Consider the following 17,410-nt stretch of genomic DNA (forward strand, 5'->3'; position numbering starts at 1 on the left):
AAAAGAGGGGCCATTTCCTCAGAGAAGGCAGAACAACTAAAAGGCTGCCATATTAGCCCTCAAGTATTTCTACTTGGACAGATGTAAGAGGGGGAAGAAAAAAACTTCTATCAGGTTCGAATGACGGTATTTTGGGATCCTTTTGTTATTACAACATATGTGGTGGGCAGAATTTTAAGATGGTCCTGAATTTCTCATTCCCTGTGTGCATATCCTACATAATCCCTAGGACTATGGGTATGATAGATTTTACTTCTGTGATCAGCTTATATATATGGCATACCTGACTGTAAGAAAGGGATATTATCTGGGTGGGTCCAACCTTTCCACGTGAACTTTTTTTTAAAAATCACATACAATTTATTATTTGTTTCAGGGGTGCAGGTCTGTGATTGATCAGTCTTACACAATTCATAGCACTCACCATAGCACATACCCTCCCCAATGTCCATCACCCAGCCACCCCATCTCTCCCATCCCACTCCCCTCCAGCCACCTTCAGTTTGTTTCCTGAGATTATGGTTTGTCTCCCTCTTATGGTTTGTCTCCCTCTCTGGTTTCATCTTGTTTTATTTTTCCCTCCCTTCCCCTGTGATCCTCTGTCTTGTTTCTCAAATTCCTCATATCAGTGAGATCATATGATAATTGTCATTCTCTAATTGACTTATTTCCCTTAGCATAATACCCTTATGGTTTGTCTCCCTCTCTGGTTTCATCTTGTTTTATTTTTCCCTCCCTTCCCCTGTGATCCTCTGTCTTGTTTCTCAAATTCCTCTTATCAGTGAGATCATATGATAATTGTCATTCTCTAATTGACTTATTTCCCTTAGCATAATACCCTCTAGTTCCATCCATATCGCTGCAAATGGCAAGCATTTTGATGGCTGCATTAATATTCTTGTGTGTGTTGATAAGTTCTTTATAGATTTTGGATACTAGCCCTTTATCTGATATTTCATTTGTGAATATCTCTCCCATTCTGTCAATTGTCTTTTGGGTTTGTTAGCTATTTCCTTTGCTGTGCAAAAGCTTTTGATCTTGATGAAGTCCCAATAGTTCATTTTTGGCCTTGCTTCCCTTGCCTTTGGCGATGTGTCTAGGTAGAAGTTGCTGTGGTTCTGGTTGAAGAGGTTGCTGCCTGTGTTCTCCTCAAGGATTTTGATGGATTCCTTTCTCACATTGAGGTCTCTCATCTATTTTGAGTCTATTTTTTTGGGTGGTGTAAGGAAATAGTCCAGTTTCATTCTTCTGCATATGGCTGTCCAATTTTCCCAACACCATTTGTTGAAGAGACTGTCTTTTTTCCATTGGACCTTCTTTCCTGCTTTGTCAAAGATTAGTTGACCATACAGTTGAGGGTCCATTTCTGGGCTCTCTATTCTGTTCTGTTAGTCTACATGAACTTTTTAAAAGCAAGGAGATTTCTCTGGCTGGATGCGGAAAGATTCCAAGCTTGAGAAGGGCTTTAGGCACTGTTGCTGGCCTTAAGATGAATAGGCCATATGGCAAAGAAGGTGGGTATCTTCTAGGACCTGAGTATGGCCCCAGCTGATGACCAGGAAGGGAGCCAGGACCTAGTCCTACAACAGCAATGATCTGAATCCTGTCAACAAGAATGAGCTTGGGGGTGCCTAGGTGGCTCAGTGGGTTAAGCCTCTGCCTTCAGCTCGGGTCATGGTCTCAGGGTCCTGGGATCGAGCCCCATGTCGGGCTCTCTGCTCAGCAGGGAGCCTGCTTCCCTTACTCTCTCTCTGTGCCTACCTCTCTGCCTACTTGTGATCTCTGTCTGTCAAATAAATAAATAAAATCTTAAAAAAAAAAAATAAGCTTGGAAGGGGATTTCTCCCCAGAGCCTCCAGATGAGAGCTCCACTCAGCCAACATCTTTTTTTTTTTTTTGAAATTTCACAGTTTTTCTTTTTTTCTTTATTAACATATAATGTATTATTAGCCCCAGGGGTACTGGTCTGTGAATCGCCAGGTTTACACACTTCACAGCACTCACCATAGCACATATGGTGCTGCTCCCAAATGTCCATAACACCACCACCCTCTCCCTACCCCCCCTCCACCTGGCAACCGTCAGTTTGTTTTGTGAGATTAAGAATCTCTTATGGTTTGTCTCCCTCCCAATCCCATCTTGTTTCATTTATTCTTTTTCCTACCCCCCAAACCCCCTACGTTGCATCTCCATTTCCTCATATCAGGGGGATTATATGATAGTTGTCTTTCTCTGATTGACTTATTTCACTAAGCATAATACTACATCTAGTTCCATCCACATAGTTGCAAATGGCAAGATTTCATTACTTTTATGGCTGCATAGTATTCCATTGTATTTATACCACATCTTCTTTATCCATTTATCTGTTGATGGACATCTAGGTTCTTTCCATAGTTTGGCTATTGTGGACATTGCTGCTATAAACATTCGGGTGTACGTGCCCCTTCAGATCACTACATTTGTATCTTTAGGGTAAATACCCAGTAGTGCAATTGCTGGGTCATAGGGTAGCTCTATTTTCAACTTTTTGAGGAACCTCCATGCTGTTTTCCAGAGTGGTTGCACCAGCTTGCATTCCCACCAAGAGTGTAGGAGTGTTCTCCTCTCTCCGCATCCTTGCCAGCATCTGTCATTTCCTGATTTGTTAATTTTAGCCATTCTGACCAGTGTAAGGTGGTATCTCATTGTGGTTTTGATTTGTATTTCCCTGATGTCAAGTGATGTGGAGCAATTTTTCATGTGTCTGTTGGCCATCTGGATGTCTTTGCAGAAATGTCTGTTCATGTCCTCTGCCCACTTCTTGATTGGATTATTTGTTCTTTGGCTGTTGAATTTGATAAGTTCTTTATAGATTTTGGGTACTAGCCCTTTATCTGATATGTCATTTTCAAATATCTTCTCCCATTCTGTCAGTTGTCTTTTGGTTTTGTTAACTGTTTCCTTTGCTGTGCAAAAGCTTTTTATCTTGATGAAGTCCCAATAGTTCATTTTTGCCCTTGCTTCCCTTGCCTTTATCAGCTCAGCCAACATCTTGATTTCAGGTTTATGATACCCTGAGCAGAGAACCCAACCAAGCCAGGCTGGAGATCAACCTACAGAACTGTGACATACTAAATGGGTGTTTGTCTTTAAGCTGCTTAGTTTATGGTAATTTGTTACACAGGCACAGAAGACTTGTACATGTCCTAATTGGTACACAGTGGAGATGTACATAGGCTCTGGGGTGGGAGCATGCTTGGTGTGATCCAAGCACAGCTTCAGTGGCATGAATAATGAGAGAGTAGAAGAGAAGGTCCCAAAGGTAACCAGGAGCTCATCTACAGAAATGTGGAGACCATGGAGGGCTTTGGCTTTCACCTCAGGGAATGCAATGGTAATGCATTAGAGGAGTGACAAGAGCTGCCTGTATTTGAAAAAAGTCACTGGCTGCTCTGGAAACAAAACAAAACAAAACAAAACAACCCAGATAGTAGGGGTAAGGGTGGAAGGAGGGAGTCCAGGGGCATCTGGGTGGCTCAGTGGGTTAAAGCCTCTGCCTTCAGCTCAGGTCATGATCCCAGAGTCCTGGGATTGAGTCCCACATCGGGCTCTCTGCTCAGCAGGGAACATGCTTCCCTCTCTCTCTCTGCCTGCCTCTCTGCCTACTTGTGATCTGTCTCTCTATCAAATAAATAAATAAAATCTTTAAAAAAAAAAAAAAAAGGAGGGAGTCCAGCTAAGAAGGCTATGGAATAATCCAAGTGAGAACAGATAGTGACATAGGCTAAGGTTGTAGCACTTAAGGTGGTGAGAAATAGTTGGATTCTGGATAGATTTTGAAGCTATAGCCAATAGAATTTGCTAGAGGATTCAACAAGGCATGTAGAGTGAAGTGGGAAGAGAGGGAGGGAGAGAGAAAATCAAAGGTGACTTCAAGGCTTTGACCCAAGTAACTGGAAAAAATGGGCTTATTATTTTGGGGAAGGCAGTGAAAGCAGATTTCTTTTGCCCTGGCAAGAGGGGTGATAGTTAGGAGGCTGGTTTGGACATTTTAAGATTTTAGGTTTGAGATATTTATCAGATTTCCAAGTAGAGCCAATAATGGCAGATGGATGTACAAATCTGGATTGCAAAGCAGAGGTGAGGCTCTATCATACACTGAATTTCATTCTTTTCCTTTCTTTTCCTTCTTTCTTTCTCTTTCATCATTCAGACCTTCCCACCCTCGATTTTGGGCTTCCTATGATCAAAGGTTTTGTCTTATAATGGGTTTTCTTGAGAGGGTTGGTGAGGTGAGGTTGGTGGATATGTGGATGGTGTTTGGGTAGGGTCCCAATGACACAGCTTCTTGGTACCTGGCGCTAGCTTAGATGCTCAGTGAATAGATAGATAGGCACATGGATTACACCTTCCCACGATACCCTCAGGGTTGCTACTTCCCCAAATCAAGCGTGTCACTCATTTTCATACCCAGCCAGACTGATCGGCTATCCCCAAGCTATGTGGGCATCCGGCAGGTTAGACCTGGGCTGAAAGAAGCCTTTCCCAGCCTTCCTCCTAACTCCTCACCCCGCCCTGTGCCACCCTGGCGCAACACGGATGCTGACTCCTCCCCTTTGCGGCTCCTCGGCTGTTCCACGGGTGTTCTGGGGAGGGGGGAGTGGCTCGGGCCTCTTGGGACCGTGTAACCGTTCTAACAGCTGGAAAGGGATGAGCTGCGGGTGAGTCCACAGCTTGCAAACCACTTTCCTTTGCCCTCAGACCATCCTCGACACTGCCTCCAGAAAGGTCCCCTCTTCTCACATTCCCATGGGCCTTCTCTGTACCTCCCCCACGCCCCCCTCTCTTCCTCCCCTTCCCTTTCTCCCTCCTCTTTTTCCTCCTCCCATTCCTCCCACTCTTCCTCCTCATCCTCCTCCTCCTCCCAGCTTGGTCCTTTGCCACTTTTCCCTCTACACACTACCCCCAACCTCATCCCGACCAAGTAGTTCTCTGTGCTTTCTGCCCTCAACAGCCCCCACAGCCCATGGGCAGATAGGACTGGGGCTTTGCTGCCTCTGAGTGACGACCTGTCTCTCCCTTTTAGGCCATTGCCAGATTCCACTTCCAGTGGTAGTTCCTTGCTCTTACTAAGGTTCTCTGAGTGAGCCCTCTACAGGTGTGTGTCAGCTTGTCTCTGTGAGTGATCACTCCTATGTGTGCCAGTCTCTCTGTGTGGGCAGCTGTGAGTAGTGTGAGCCTGTGCATGGGACCCAAGTCCCGGTTCACCAATTTCTCCAACAGGCAATTGGAATGGAACCTCACCAGCACATCAGTTTCTCTTCCCTTCCATTGCTTCCTGTACCCCTTGGGCCAGGTGAGGGGGACTGTATCCTGGGTGCTGGGAAGGAATTTTTGTGCAAAGAAGGCCCCTGCCTATGTCTTGGGCCTGTTTCTTACCAGAGGCTTTGGGGAAGCTGTAGGGAGAGTTGTCTTCTGCTATTCTGGCTCTGCCTGCAGCTCCATCCATTTCCCTGTCCTCACTCCCTCCCTTCCCCCTTCCTCCAGCCTCCTTAGACTCTGACCATCCGTGGCCCAGAGCCTAAGCCCTTTCTCTTGCTCCTCTCCTGGGCTGGGCCAAGCAGGTGAGATCCAGCAGCCAGGAGCCTGGAACTGGCAATCGGAGCCTGATCAGTGGGCGAGGTCAGTCCGACAGCAGTTGAATGCCCAGCTCCTCTTGGTCTCAGAGCAGAAGACAGGTCCGTCTCCTGAAGACTCATCATCTGAGGACCTTGAATCTCAGCACTCTGTCTGTGTTCCAGAGGCAGAAGAGCAGCCCCGGGACCATCACAGGAAACAGAGGCAGTTCCTGAAGGCAGTGACCCAGTCACAGTGCCCCACAGCGCTGGAGCTCTTGGTGGCAGAGCTCCAATCTTTGTTCTCAGCTGTGCTGCAGGATGGCAGCCCTGCAGCTTGGCGCTACCTGCATGCTGTGCTACGTCTGCTGCCCCCATATCGTGCACTATTTGTTGGTCGCCTTGATTTACTGCCCTTCCTCGAGCAGCTGTCCAACTGGGCCCCCTGGGTCCAATCCCAGTTCCAGCTGGACCTGCTAGATGCCATAGAGCAGGCCTTTCCCCCAGATACCTCTTTGTTAGAGGGTACCTCCCATGTCAAGTGCTGTCCCCTGAAACAGAAGTTCCACCATGGGCCGCCACGCCCAGCCTGCCCTTTTGTGCAAGCCCGGTGGGGTGGGCAGCAGGTAGGGGAGGAGTTGGCTACATGGCTGCGACCACTGACACTTCCTGAGCTGCAGCACAGCCTGGGCATTGTTGGTGCTCATGTGGCCCTGAAAGAGGCCTGGTGGCTAGATGGCCTTAGCCTCCTGCCCTTGGCACTGGCGACAGACATCCCTGTACAATATGAAAGCAGGGGCACTGATGACGCAGCAGAGGAACCTGTTGGAAGAAAAGAGACTAAGTAAGTGAGGGGCCCAGATTGGGGCTTTGAGCAGAGGAGAGAAAGAAGCCAGTTCACAGGTGCCTGTAGGGTCACTTGGATGTCTAGAGCCAGATCCCTATTGATTATAGGCATTAGCTGGATCCCAAGCAATGCTGGTCGAAGCTGCTTCTCTCTTCCTTTTTGTCTGCTAATAAACTGAGTGGTCTTAGTGTTCATCCACATTGGGCAATGCAGAAATCCACGAAAATCAAAAGTCAGCTATAAGGAAGCCAAAGCTTCAGAAAACAGCTTGAGTTTCCAGAGTATCCATTCTATCTCAGATGGTGCTAGAAGTTTCCTTAGTTCTTTTTCTTACTCATTCGTAATCTCTGAGCCTTGCCTCTGGGCCTCCCCAGAACTGGGTGCCAGATTTCAGGCACAGGTCCTTCCCTCAGGGTGCTCCTAGGGGGCAGTGTGTGTGAGGAGCCTTCCCACTCCTGTCTATGTGAGCTAAGCCAGCCCCAGAGCAGATTAGAATTGGCAGCACTGCCAAATGGGACTTTCATTCTTCCATAGTCTCTTCCTACCCTGCCAGTTTGGATATCCTGGCCCCTTGAGGGCTGATTATTTTCCCAGTCTGGCTCTCATTGCTCCTTTCAGGAGGTTGGTGAGAATGGTTTATTTCAAGGGAGTTTTTGTGAGGAGGAAGCCAGATTTTAGTGCATTCAAGAGCAAATAGGAGATAAGAAAGTAGAAATCACATTTTACTATTCTTTCATGAAGTCTTGGTCTGATAGGTGTCTGGATAGGACTCTTACAAAGATGGAGAGATCTTGAGAAGTGGGCATTTAATAAATATTTGTACAGTGAATGACTAAATATGGGCTAATGGTAAGAAAAGGAAGAGACTGAAACACAAAGAAGCAGTCAAGGGTCCACAGCACAAATGAAGAAACTAGTCTTGCAGGGAAGAAAGGACATTGCTTCCTCTCAGGTTGATTAGGATGGGACTAGGATGGGAGTCTGTGCAGATAAATGTGTGGGAAGGCAGCTGAACTAGAGGAAGTTACTTCATAGCCAAGAGCCCCAGTTTTCTCTGGGCAGAGAAAAAGGCAGAGAAGGGGATGGGACAGGGATCTGGCAGGGGTAGGCATGGGGGTAGGTGGAGGCCTGTGGAATAGCAGCTGAGGAGTCTGAAAGAGGGAGCTGCCTGAGAACTTATGTGAAGATATCAGAGCAGAGTGAGCCCACAGTTGAGATCAGATACCAGGAATCCATAGAGGAGCTAATATTTCTGGTTCTGCAATCTTCTGAACCAATTTAGATCATATAGGACTTTAATTATTGAGGAAATAAAGCTTTAATAGCTGTTACACCATTAAGATGTTCTGGTCCAACATCAAAGTTACAAACACTATTCTTTTTTTTTTTTTTTAAGATTTTGTTTATTTATTTGAGAGAGAGTAAGAGAGAGCATGAGAGGGGAGAAGGTCAGAGGGAGAAGCAGACTCCTCATGGATCTGTGAGCCCGATGCAGGACTTGATCCAGGACTCCAGGATCATGACCTGAGCCGAAGGCAGTCACTTAAACAACTGAGTCACTCAGGTGCCCACAAACCCTATTCTTGATATGAAACTTTAGAATAGGATTGCACTGTTATCCCTAGGGTAGCTTGTGATGTTGATCTAGGTTTGGGTCAGTTAATGAGGTTAGTATACTTGGCAGATTAAGTCTAAGTTTAATTATTCAGATTTTTTGTGTTAGTCTCATGTTCTGAGGTCACTCCAGCCAAAATTATTAGTCCAAGTGATCAGTTTTTGGTGTCTTGGATAATTAATTTTCATATCAATTTTGTTGGCTGGTGTTCTGGAAAGGTGAGAAGATTGAGAACACGGGTGCGGGCTTGAAGGGGTTGAAGGATGCACTATTGGATCCTGGCCAGAAATGAAAGGCTGTGAAACTAGAAGTTGGGTGGTGATGGGGGAAGAGCAAGAGTCACAGGCAAGGAGATCATGCCGAGTTGGAAACAGGCATAATGCGGGCAAAGATAGATCTAGAAGCTTAGGAAGGTTGCCATGGAGGAGAAATCCAGGACTGTGGGCTTACAAGTTGATGAGTTGGGAAAACAAAGTATTCCCATTACTTTTATTATGTAATACTGACTTCATAGTAATCACAGTAGGTCCAGAATGATTATTCATGCATCAAAAAGGGAGGGGTTGTTCATACATAAGTCTGTGTGAATATAGCTGTTTGACTATATTTGCTCGGTATGTGAACACCTTTGGGTTTGGCTGGTAGAAAGGTAGAAAGGCTCCAGCAGCACCACCTCACATCCTCGAAGGCCTGATCCAGCACCTTCTTTCACTGCCTAACAGGGGCAACCTGACCTCCTGCTCTGTCTCTTTTCTCCTGGTTTTTTATTGTATAGGCCTCAGCTTGGTTCAGAAGTTCCTGGTAAGAAGACTAGATTCTCACCTCAGACTTCCCTCCTGGGTAGCCAGGTGATGAACATTCTGAAGACAGAAAAATACCTGAAGAAGATCCACTTCCTCTACCTAAATGTAGCTCCCAGCCGGTACTTCAGGTAAGAGCCTGTATGCTGACCCCTTCTACTCTGTCCAACTCCCTGGTTTCTGCCCATGCTGTCTTCCCCCAGCTCCTCTCCATACCCACTCTTCTCCTGTCCTTCCTCCTCTCTCGCTGCTTCTACTCCGTCTTCCAGTTTCCCTCCCTCTTTGCTTCTCAGCCTCCTCCTTTCCATTCTGCACCTCTCCTTTTTTTCCCCTTTGCTCTCAGAGCCGTTGGTCTTAGTTGTCCTCTTCTACTTTTGGTTCTATATTCTTTATTCTGTCCTAAGATAATAGAAACATTTGGTCACAGCCTCAGAAGGGAATTTAATGGTTATCCCTTTCAACTCCAGTGCAGGAATCAGGTGTTTGAATCTTTACAGTGAGTGGAAGCTTTGAGTTTGCCAAGGTATTCTGTTCCTTAGACTGAAGCAAAATCTGCTTTTTTAAAAACTTCTACTTTCTGGTCCTAATTTTATCCCTGGGGCTATAAAAACAAGTCTCCTCCTTCCACAAGACTCAGGAGGTGTTCATTTTCCTCTATTACCTCTAAAATTTACATATTTTTAAAAGCCTGATTCAAGTCCCATCTCTTCCCAGAAATAATAATTACTGTTAATTAAGTTTTTCCAGGCATTGTGCTAATAAACACATGATGTATGTTATTTATCCTTCACCTACCAGGTGGGTGCTATTATTATTTCCATATATGAGATAAGTGCCCTGGTGCATAAAGAGGTTAAGTAATTTGTCACATAGTAAGTGGTAGAAACAAACAAACCTAGGTCTGTCTTAACTCAAAAGTCCATGCTCTTCAGTCGTATGTCACTTATCCTCCCAGAAAGCGTTATTTCCTGCATACACTGCTGTTCTTCTCCTGAGCTTATGTAGCACTAATGATCTGTATCATCCATACATTTATTGATCAGTTCATTAACACGTTTCACTGAGAGCATTGTGCCAGTTGCTAAGCAATTGTCTTTTGGCTCTAAATCTCTCCTCTCTCTGCTTTGAGATACTGGGGCTGAGACTCTGCAAATTCCTCCTTTTTCAGCTGGCCACCTGTTAGGTTTGATTAATAGGGGTTCTAGAAGGAGACTGGATAGCAAGATCCAGCAAGACTGGATATGGGTATTTCTCTTTCCCTCACTTGCTCTTTCTGTCAGTATTGGTCCTTCACCCTGGCAGCAGCAGGAACCTTCTAAATTGGCTTCTTCATGATTCTCAGCTGGGGGGCACCTTCCCATCAGAGTTCTGCATCTTGACTACATGGCCCCTCCTCCAGACTCCTTTGGTACCACCTTCCCTTTGTTCCTCTAGTTCTAGGGATGGTATCCATCCCTGTGGTTATTGTATCTGTGCTATCTTAGTGTTCCCTTTCTGCTTTTCATTTCTTTGACACCTTTTAAAAAAAAAAAACATGCTCTCTATTAAATTCACTTTGTTGAAATGTCCAGTATGGTTCTGTTTCCCTGATTGGACCTTTACTGATCTCATGAAAGGAAATGAGCCTCATATATGGGATTCTGGGATTGGTTTCTTAATGTCCTTGGCCTTGAACAGTACTGAGCTCCGTGCTAATGGGATGTAGGATACTAGTAATCCATGACATGTAGTGGCATCATGATTAAATTATCACTTGTGGCTGTGATGAACTACCTACTGATACCCAGTGGCCACCACACTTGACAGACTGGAGGTAATGGTAGTGACGATGACAGTGTGGGATGGGGTGCTTACTGGCTGTGGTGGAGAACTTACACAAAAGAAAATTATAGGCTTAAAACATTAAACTATCAGCTCCATCATAATCAGAGAAGCAGCACAATCAAAGATAATTAGACACAGAGAGAGACAAGAAACCATGAGCAAGAGAACTAAAGAGAACTAAAAAGGCAGTTGGTAATTATAGGACCAACATCTGCCAAAGAAGGAATCCCAGTGAATTGACTTTATCATTTGGTGATGCTTTTCCCTAATGAGAGATGCCTGTCAATTCCAGTATCAGCAATTTTCTGTCAGCTTTACTATCTGTTCCTGAAAGACTGAAAATGGGAGCTGAGCTTTGGACAGGCGCAGACAGCCAAAGATCAGAGATTGCAGCTTGGGGCCCACATCCAGGAGGGACGTGTTTTCTGCTTCAACCTATAATGTCACCAGGGTCCCAACCCAGAGCCCAGGGCCTTTAGTGTTGAGTTCTCTGTTGTGTTCATACAGATGATTTTAATATTTTATCCACGTATTTTGCCTTTTTCTAGTTGTCCTCAAGTGAGAGTGTTAGTTCCAAATTTCCAGTTGCACTATTAGTAAAAGTAGAACCTTGGCATTCATTGTTTCATTTTATTTGTCATGTAACAGGATTTTTTTCAATGTGTTTGAATTTGTCCAATTTTTCTTGTATTTGTCCTAGATTTTTTATTACATTTAAAAATTTTAATTCTTATATGCATACATACATTTATTATATACATACATATGTACATATATGTATGTATATAATAAAATCTTTAAGTATGTGTGTGTGTATATATATATTTATTTATTTATTTATTTGACAGAGAGAGAGAGTGAGAGTACAAATGGAGGGGCAGAGGGAGAGGGAGAAGCAGGCTGCCTGCTGAGCTCCATCCTCCCTCCTGGGATGGAGCCCGATTCAGGGCTCCATCCAGGACCCTGAGATCATGACCTGAGCTGACTTAGCTTACACTTAGCTGACTGAGCCACCCCCGGCCTCCTAATTCCAATATATTTAAGATACAACGTTATGTTGGTATTTGTCCTAGATGTTGATTCATACTCAGAAAGGAATTTATTCCTTTACTTTCTTAGAGCCTTCACTCAACTGTCATATCTTTACCCTCTGCCCTCCACTGGCACTGCCAACTTCCTTTGCCTGTGCTTTTTTTGCCCTCTCATTTATTATATTTATCATTTTTCCTCTCCAGTATAATGAGAGCTCTTTCAGGGCAGGGACTTTTGTTTGTTGAGTTTAACAATGTATCCTGAGGGTTTAGAACAGTTTGGCATAGAGACGAGACTCAGTAACATTTGTTGAATGAATGAATGAATGAATGAGTGATCTATATTTAGAGGCAGTAAATGATGAGTTCAGTATAGAACTTGCTGTGTTTCATTAAGGCATAGAGTTTGAGATTTTTTTGAAGCAGATGAATACTCTCTAGCATCACTTAATACTCTAACTGGTCTGAGCCCTTTGAGGACAAGGACTATGTAGTAGTTATTTCTATGTCCTCAGCTCCAATCACAGTACTTAGACAGAAGGGAAACTTGATAAATGGTTTAACTAACTCTGTAAAATCATAAATAAAAAGAAGAGGAAGAAAACCAACTTTAAAAAAGGAAAAAAGAAAGAGTAGTGTTCATTAAGAAGGTCATAGAGTGGGGAGCCTGGGTGGCTCAGTGGGTTGAGCCTCTGTCTTCCGCTCAGGACATGATCTCAGGGTTCTGGATTGAGCCCAGCAACAGGCTCTCTGCTCAGTGGGGAACCTGCTTCCCCCTCTTTCTCTGTCTGCTGCTCTGCCTGCTTGTGATCTCTTTCTCTGTCAGATAAATAAATAAAATCTTTAAAAAAAAAGAGAGAGATCTTTACAATTAAAAAAAAAAAGAAGAAGAAGAAGAAGGTCATAGGGGAAGGATCCCTTGGGAAAGCCTGGGATCAGTTGTGATAGGAGGCTATACTGTGGGAAGTAAGCAGCCCAGTGGTTAAGAGGGGTGGCTTGAGTCAGGTAGATTTGGTTTTAAGTCCTGCATTTTTCCCTGAACTACCTTGGACAAAGTTATAACTCCTCTTTGCTTCAGAAGAAATAGTTTGGGGGAAAGAGTACTTGGGAAAATCTAGTCACTTTGTCAGAAAGGAAACAAGGCTTTTATATGACTTGATTAGGTGAGTTTATTCTGGTATCTATCTAAGTGCTCTTTTTTTTTTTAAGATTATATTTATTTATTTTGAGAGAGAGAGAGCACACAAGGGAGCATGAGCTTGAGGAGGGGCAAGGGAGAGGGAAAGAATCCTCAGGTGGACTCCATGCTAAGCAGGGGAGCCTGATGCAGGGCTCAATCTCACAACTTGAGATCATGACCTGAGCCAAAATCAAGAGTTGGACACTTAACTGACTGAGCCACCCGGGCTCCTCTGAATCTAAATTCTCTTAAGTCATTTACTTAATAATGTATTCTAAAAGGCTAAGAGAATAGAGAGAGGAGGGCCGTTTTATCTCGTAGGCATGATAGGCATAAGACTTGAGACATAATAGCTTTTAAAGGACTCTGAAATACACTTAATGCTTAAAAATATTATTGGTTCCAAGTTATGAAGATAAAACTACAAAATAAAAATTGATAAATGCTTTATTGAATGTGTGGAAACATAGCAGTATGCTAATGAGTCTCCTGCAACTAGATACAACTATTGTATAGCTGCATATAAATGCCACTTAGTGTGGGATGTAGGTGCATTACACTGAAGTAAGAGAACTGAGTAGGATGTTAAGATGGCTCTGGAGGTACTTGTCTGGGTCTCTGGGGTGAAGTCCTCTTGATTTGTGTGTGTCTAGTCTTCTAGTTGCCCCGTTTTTCCCCATTCTCAGTTACTTCAAACAGCACCCTCTAGTGATCTCTGCATGTTATTTCAGTATCTAGAGATACATATTTTACCATTTCTAATATGTACTTTTTTTCACATTTTAACATATCTGAAATTGTGATGCATCTTACAGATTGGTGGAGTATCATGCTGGCAGCATTTTAAATTTCAGTGTTACATTAAAAAAGAATGCTGCATCTTAGAACTGATGGCATCTTAGATTTGATAAGATGTAAAGTATCTGGATCTAGAGATATGAACTCCTTAGAACTGGCTAGGTGCCCTTTTTGTTTTTCTCCTCTATCTTTGGCTTCCATTTATTCTTTTTTTTTTTTTAAGATTTATTTATTTATTTGAGAGAGAGATAAAGAGAAAGCGTGCACACGTGTGATTGCCCGGGGGTGGGGCAGAGGGAGGGAGAGAGAAACTCAAGCAGACCACACTGAGCAAGAAGCCCACACTAGGGCTCAACGCTGGGGCTCAACACTGGGGCTGACCTGAGCTAAAACCAAGAATCGGGCACTTAACCAACTGTGCCATCCAGGTGCCCCTAATATTTGTTTCCTTAAGTGGCTCAGTCAGTCAGTTAAGTGTCTGCTTTCAGCTCAGGTCATTACCGCAGGACCGAGCCCCGTGTTGGGGGGGGGGGTCCTTGCTCAATGGGGAGTCTGCTGCACCCTCTGCCTCTCTCCCTGCTCATCCTCTCTCTCATGTACTCTCTCTCTTTCAAATAAATAAAATAAAATCTTTTAAAAATATATGTTTCCTTTTTTTAGTTTGAACATCATTCTATTCCCTTTCCCCTCTTCCGGCTCTCCTCTGTCTTTATCCCTGCCTCCATGCTTCCCCTTTCCGTCCTTCTTTGGTCCCTTCCTGAAACCTGCACAAGTTCCCAGGGCTCTTGCTGATCAGAGCTCTTTTTTTAAAGGCCCTATAACCTGATGGTGGTGCCACCAAAGAAGGTGAACCCTGAGCACTACATCTTCTCTCCCTTTGGTGTCCTGCACGTACATCCGGTGGAGGGCAGTGAGACAATGACACTGGGGACCTGGCACCGCCACTCTGTCCTCTGGCAGCAGCTTCAGTTCATTCCATTCTTCAAATATTGCCTCTTATACAAGGCCTTGGCCCGGTAGGTGATGCTGGTATGGGATGTGGGGACAAGGGTTGCAGGGAGCTATAGCATGTCACTGCCCTCTGATCTGTAGTTGGCAGAGGAGTGTGACATTACAGCGGCTGCATCGGTGCCGTACTTTCCTCGGGAAGCATCTACTCTTGGCTGTGCCCCACTTTGGAGCTGGGCTTCTGCATATTAGCAGGTATGGTCTTCAAAATACACCGTCAATGGATGTCTTAAAATTATTTTTACAAAAAGTATTAACATGTCCCTTGTAGAAATTTTGGAAAATACAAAAAAGCACGAAGTAAAAAAAAAAAAAAAGCCTTTGATCCTAATCACATAACTAACCACATATCTAACCACAACAGACATTTTGTTGCAAATCCTGCTAATCTTTTTTTCTATCATCTATACAAATGTGGTCATACTTGACATATTAAGTAACCAGGTTTTTTTCTGAGTAATGTATTCTGAGCATATCTTCATGTAATTGTATATTCCTACATCACGTTGCCCAGATTATACAAGTATTAACTACCGGATCTGGGGATATACCTTAGGTGTTTGAATGCAAATTCTCTGCTCTTTCCATGGTATCTTTTGGATTCTTTTTTTTGAGGGGGTTATCTTCTGGATTATTTTTTTGAGGGGGAGACTTATTCCCAGTACTGTTTTTTTTTTTTTTTCACTTTTCCTGCACTCCTTGGCCACTTCTAATTATCTTCTGTGATAGAAGTTGCAAGCTCAAACGTCTACAGGGGCTGAGCAGGAGCTATGGAAGAAATGTAGTGGGTTAGGTACAAGACATTAGGGAGTGTGGGAAATGCAGTCTAGAGACTACATCTAAATAGGACAGTCACTACTCAATTCCAGCTGACTGTTAACACTGGGAAGATGGGTACAGCATGCCAACTGCCTTTTTTTTTTTTTCAGGATTTCCTGGAAATATGCATTTTGTTTTAAAGTGTTGCAATTTTACCTATTTAACTCGAATTTTTATTTAAACAGTGGGCTGGCCAACTCTTATTGGAACATATGAAAACATTTTCAGTCTGAATTTGACCCACAGCCTACCAGTTTGCAACCTTTGCTCTGGGGATCCTCCAGTCTGGCCTAATCGTGGTATAATTAAAAACATAAGGGCTTGGAGGCTGGACAGATCTGAATTTAAATCCTGAATACCGACTTTCCCCTTTGAGCCTCATTTCCTGATATGAAAACTAGGGATGAAGATTTCTATTACACAGCTATAGTGAGAATTAAGTGAGATTGTAAATATAAAATACCATGTTCAATGCCTCTTAATAGGTACCAAACAAAATGACACTCATTATGATCATCCTCTTCTTGTTGGGGTCTTTCTTCTTCTTCAGGTATTTTTAGAGATGTAGAGTTCTCGGGGTGTGGGGGAGGGTAGTGGATAGTGGAGGCAAATTTTCTTAGGGATAGTCAGCCCATGGAGAAGTTGGAAGTTTGTCACTTTTGATTCTAAAACTCATCTGTTCATCTAGACATTTAGGGCCCTTAGCTTTCCCTATTCCAAGGAAGAAGCCTCTGTAGTCTCTCCTCTTAAATCACACCTTGGGATCATTTGACCGTCTCCTAGCAGAAAGGTCACTTAGTATAAACATTTGCACACACCCCAGGCCTTTCCCAAAGAATTCCCCAGCCAGCAACTTCCTTAGCTTGAATTCTTCCAAAGAGCTCTCTAGAGGAAGCTGTCCCTGGAGGTCACCAGGAATAGTATAATCTTTCTAGACCTTTGCTTATTCTGAGGTGAACTGGGCTAGAAAGAGGTCAAAGGTGTTCAAGGGAAGAGAGCGGAGATGCTGGCTCTGACCAGTTTAGCCCTTTATCCCAGGCTTCTGCAGGAGCTGCGCTCTGTACCCTGGCTCCCCCAAGACCGAGATCGATGCTACGAGCTGCTGGACCTGCAACGGGCTCTAGCCAAGGAGAACCACAAGGCTCTGCGGCTGCTTCGTCGCTGCCTGCACCTCTGCACATCCATCCTGCAACTGGTAAGAGGCTCCAGCTTATCATGAGCCTTTTCTCGAAGGCGGCTTGCCAGAGTTCCAGTGTCCTCCTGGCTTAAGCTTCTCCTGGGATCCCCCATATGGCCTGGATGCTGCAGTTGGCTCACAGCCAGGGTCCTGTACAGCAAGAGCACTCTCTGTTGTGGGGCAAATGGATTGATTATAGATGGGCAGAGGCTTGGACTCAACCTTTTCCCTAAGGGTTGGTCATGGCCTTGAGCAGGGAGGAGAAGGAACATAACAATAATTGTTCTTCAGTTGTTTGTGTCAGGGTCATTAGGGAACTTGAAAGTTGGAATCTGGATCTTTTATGCGGCTGGTCTTATCTTAGAAACTATCTTGAACCTTTGGCAGGCCCCTGTGGCTGGTAGAAGCATCTAGTGTCCTTCCTGATTTTGCCTACTCTGCATCTGTGGTACATGCCCCCTGCTTGGGTTCCTGGAGGCCCTGCTGTATGATTCTGTCACTATAGTTTGTTGTCTGTCAGGTGGGCTGGATATTTACACAGTTCTTTGGCTGATCACCATCTGCAGGTTGTCTAATTCTGACAGAAGGGACCCACCCAAATTTTGTGAACTTGAGAAATAATGTAGAAGAGGCCCTTTGGGACTTCCTACAGGGAAATGGCCTTCAGCCCCAGATAGTAACAGTTGGACCTGCCATTGCTCTGAGCTAAACAGG

At 44.2% G+C, this 17,410-nt stretch overlaps 1 protein-coding gene across 7 annotated transcripts in view; it reads left to right on the plus strand.

Moving 5' to 3' along the window:
- Positions 1 to 4,665: 4,665 nt before the first annotated feature.
- The window catches only part of DNHD1 (dynein heavy chain domain 1), a 76,898-nt gene continuing 64,153 nt past the window's right edge, over positions 4,666 to 17,410 (plus strand). For 2 of the 7 annotated variants that reach the window (XM_032853332.1, XM_032853331.1), the window contains exons 1-8: positions 4,666 to 4,703; positions 5,069 to 5,140; positions 5,266 to 5,338; positions 5,607 to 6,441; positions 8,835 to 8,990; positions 14,505 to 14,708; positions 14,785 to 14,895; positions 16,558 to 16,714. In XM_032853332.1, coding sequence (XP_032709223.1) covers positions 5,275 to 5,338; positions 5,607 to 6,441; positions 8,835 to 8,990; positions 14,505 to 14,708; positions 14,785 to 14,895; positions 16,558 to 16,714 — 1,527 coding nt within the window. In that variant the 5' untranslated portion in view covers positions 4,666 to 4,703; positions 5,069 to 5,140; positions 5,266 to 5,274. Of the gene's footprint in view, positions 4,704 to 5,068; positions 5,141 to 5,265; positions 5,339 to 5,606; positions 6,442 to 8,834; positions 8,991 to 14,504; positions 14,709 to 14,784; positions 14,896 to 16,557; positions 16,715 to 17,410 lie in introns of those variants that run through there. The other 5 variants (XM_032853333.1, XM_032853334.1, XM_032853340.1 and 2 more) reach the window with 5 other exon arrangements.

This window comes from Lontra canadensis, unplaced genomic scaffold (genome assembly GCF_010015895.1).
Source record: "Lontra canadensis isolate GAN:19392208 unplaced genomic scaffold, GSC_riverotter_1.0 scaffold7, whole genome shotgun sequence".
NCBI classification, from domain to species: Eukaryota; Metazoa; Chordata; class Mammalia; order Carnivora; family Mustelidae; genus Lontra; species Lontra canadensis.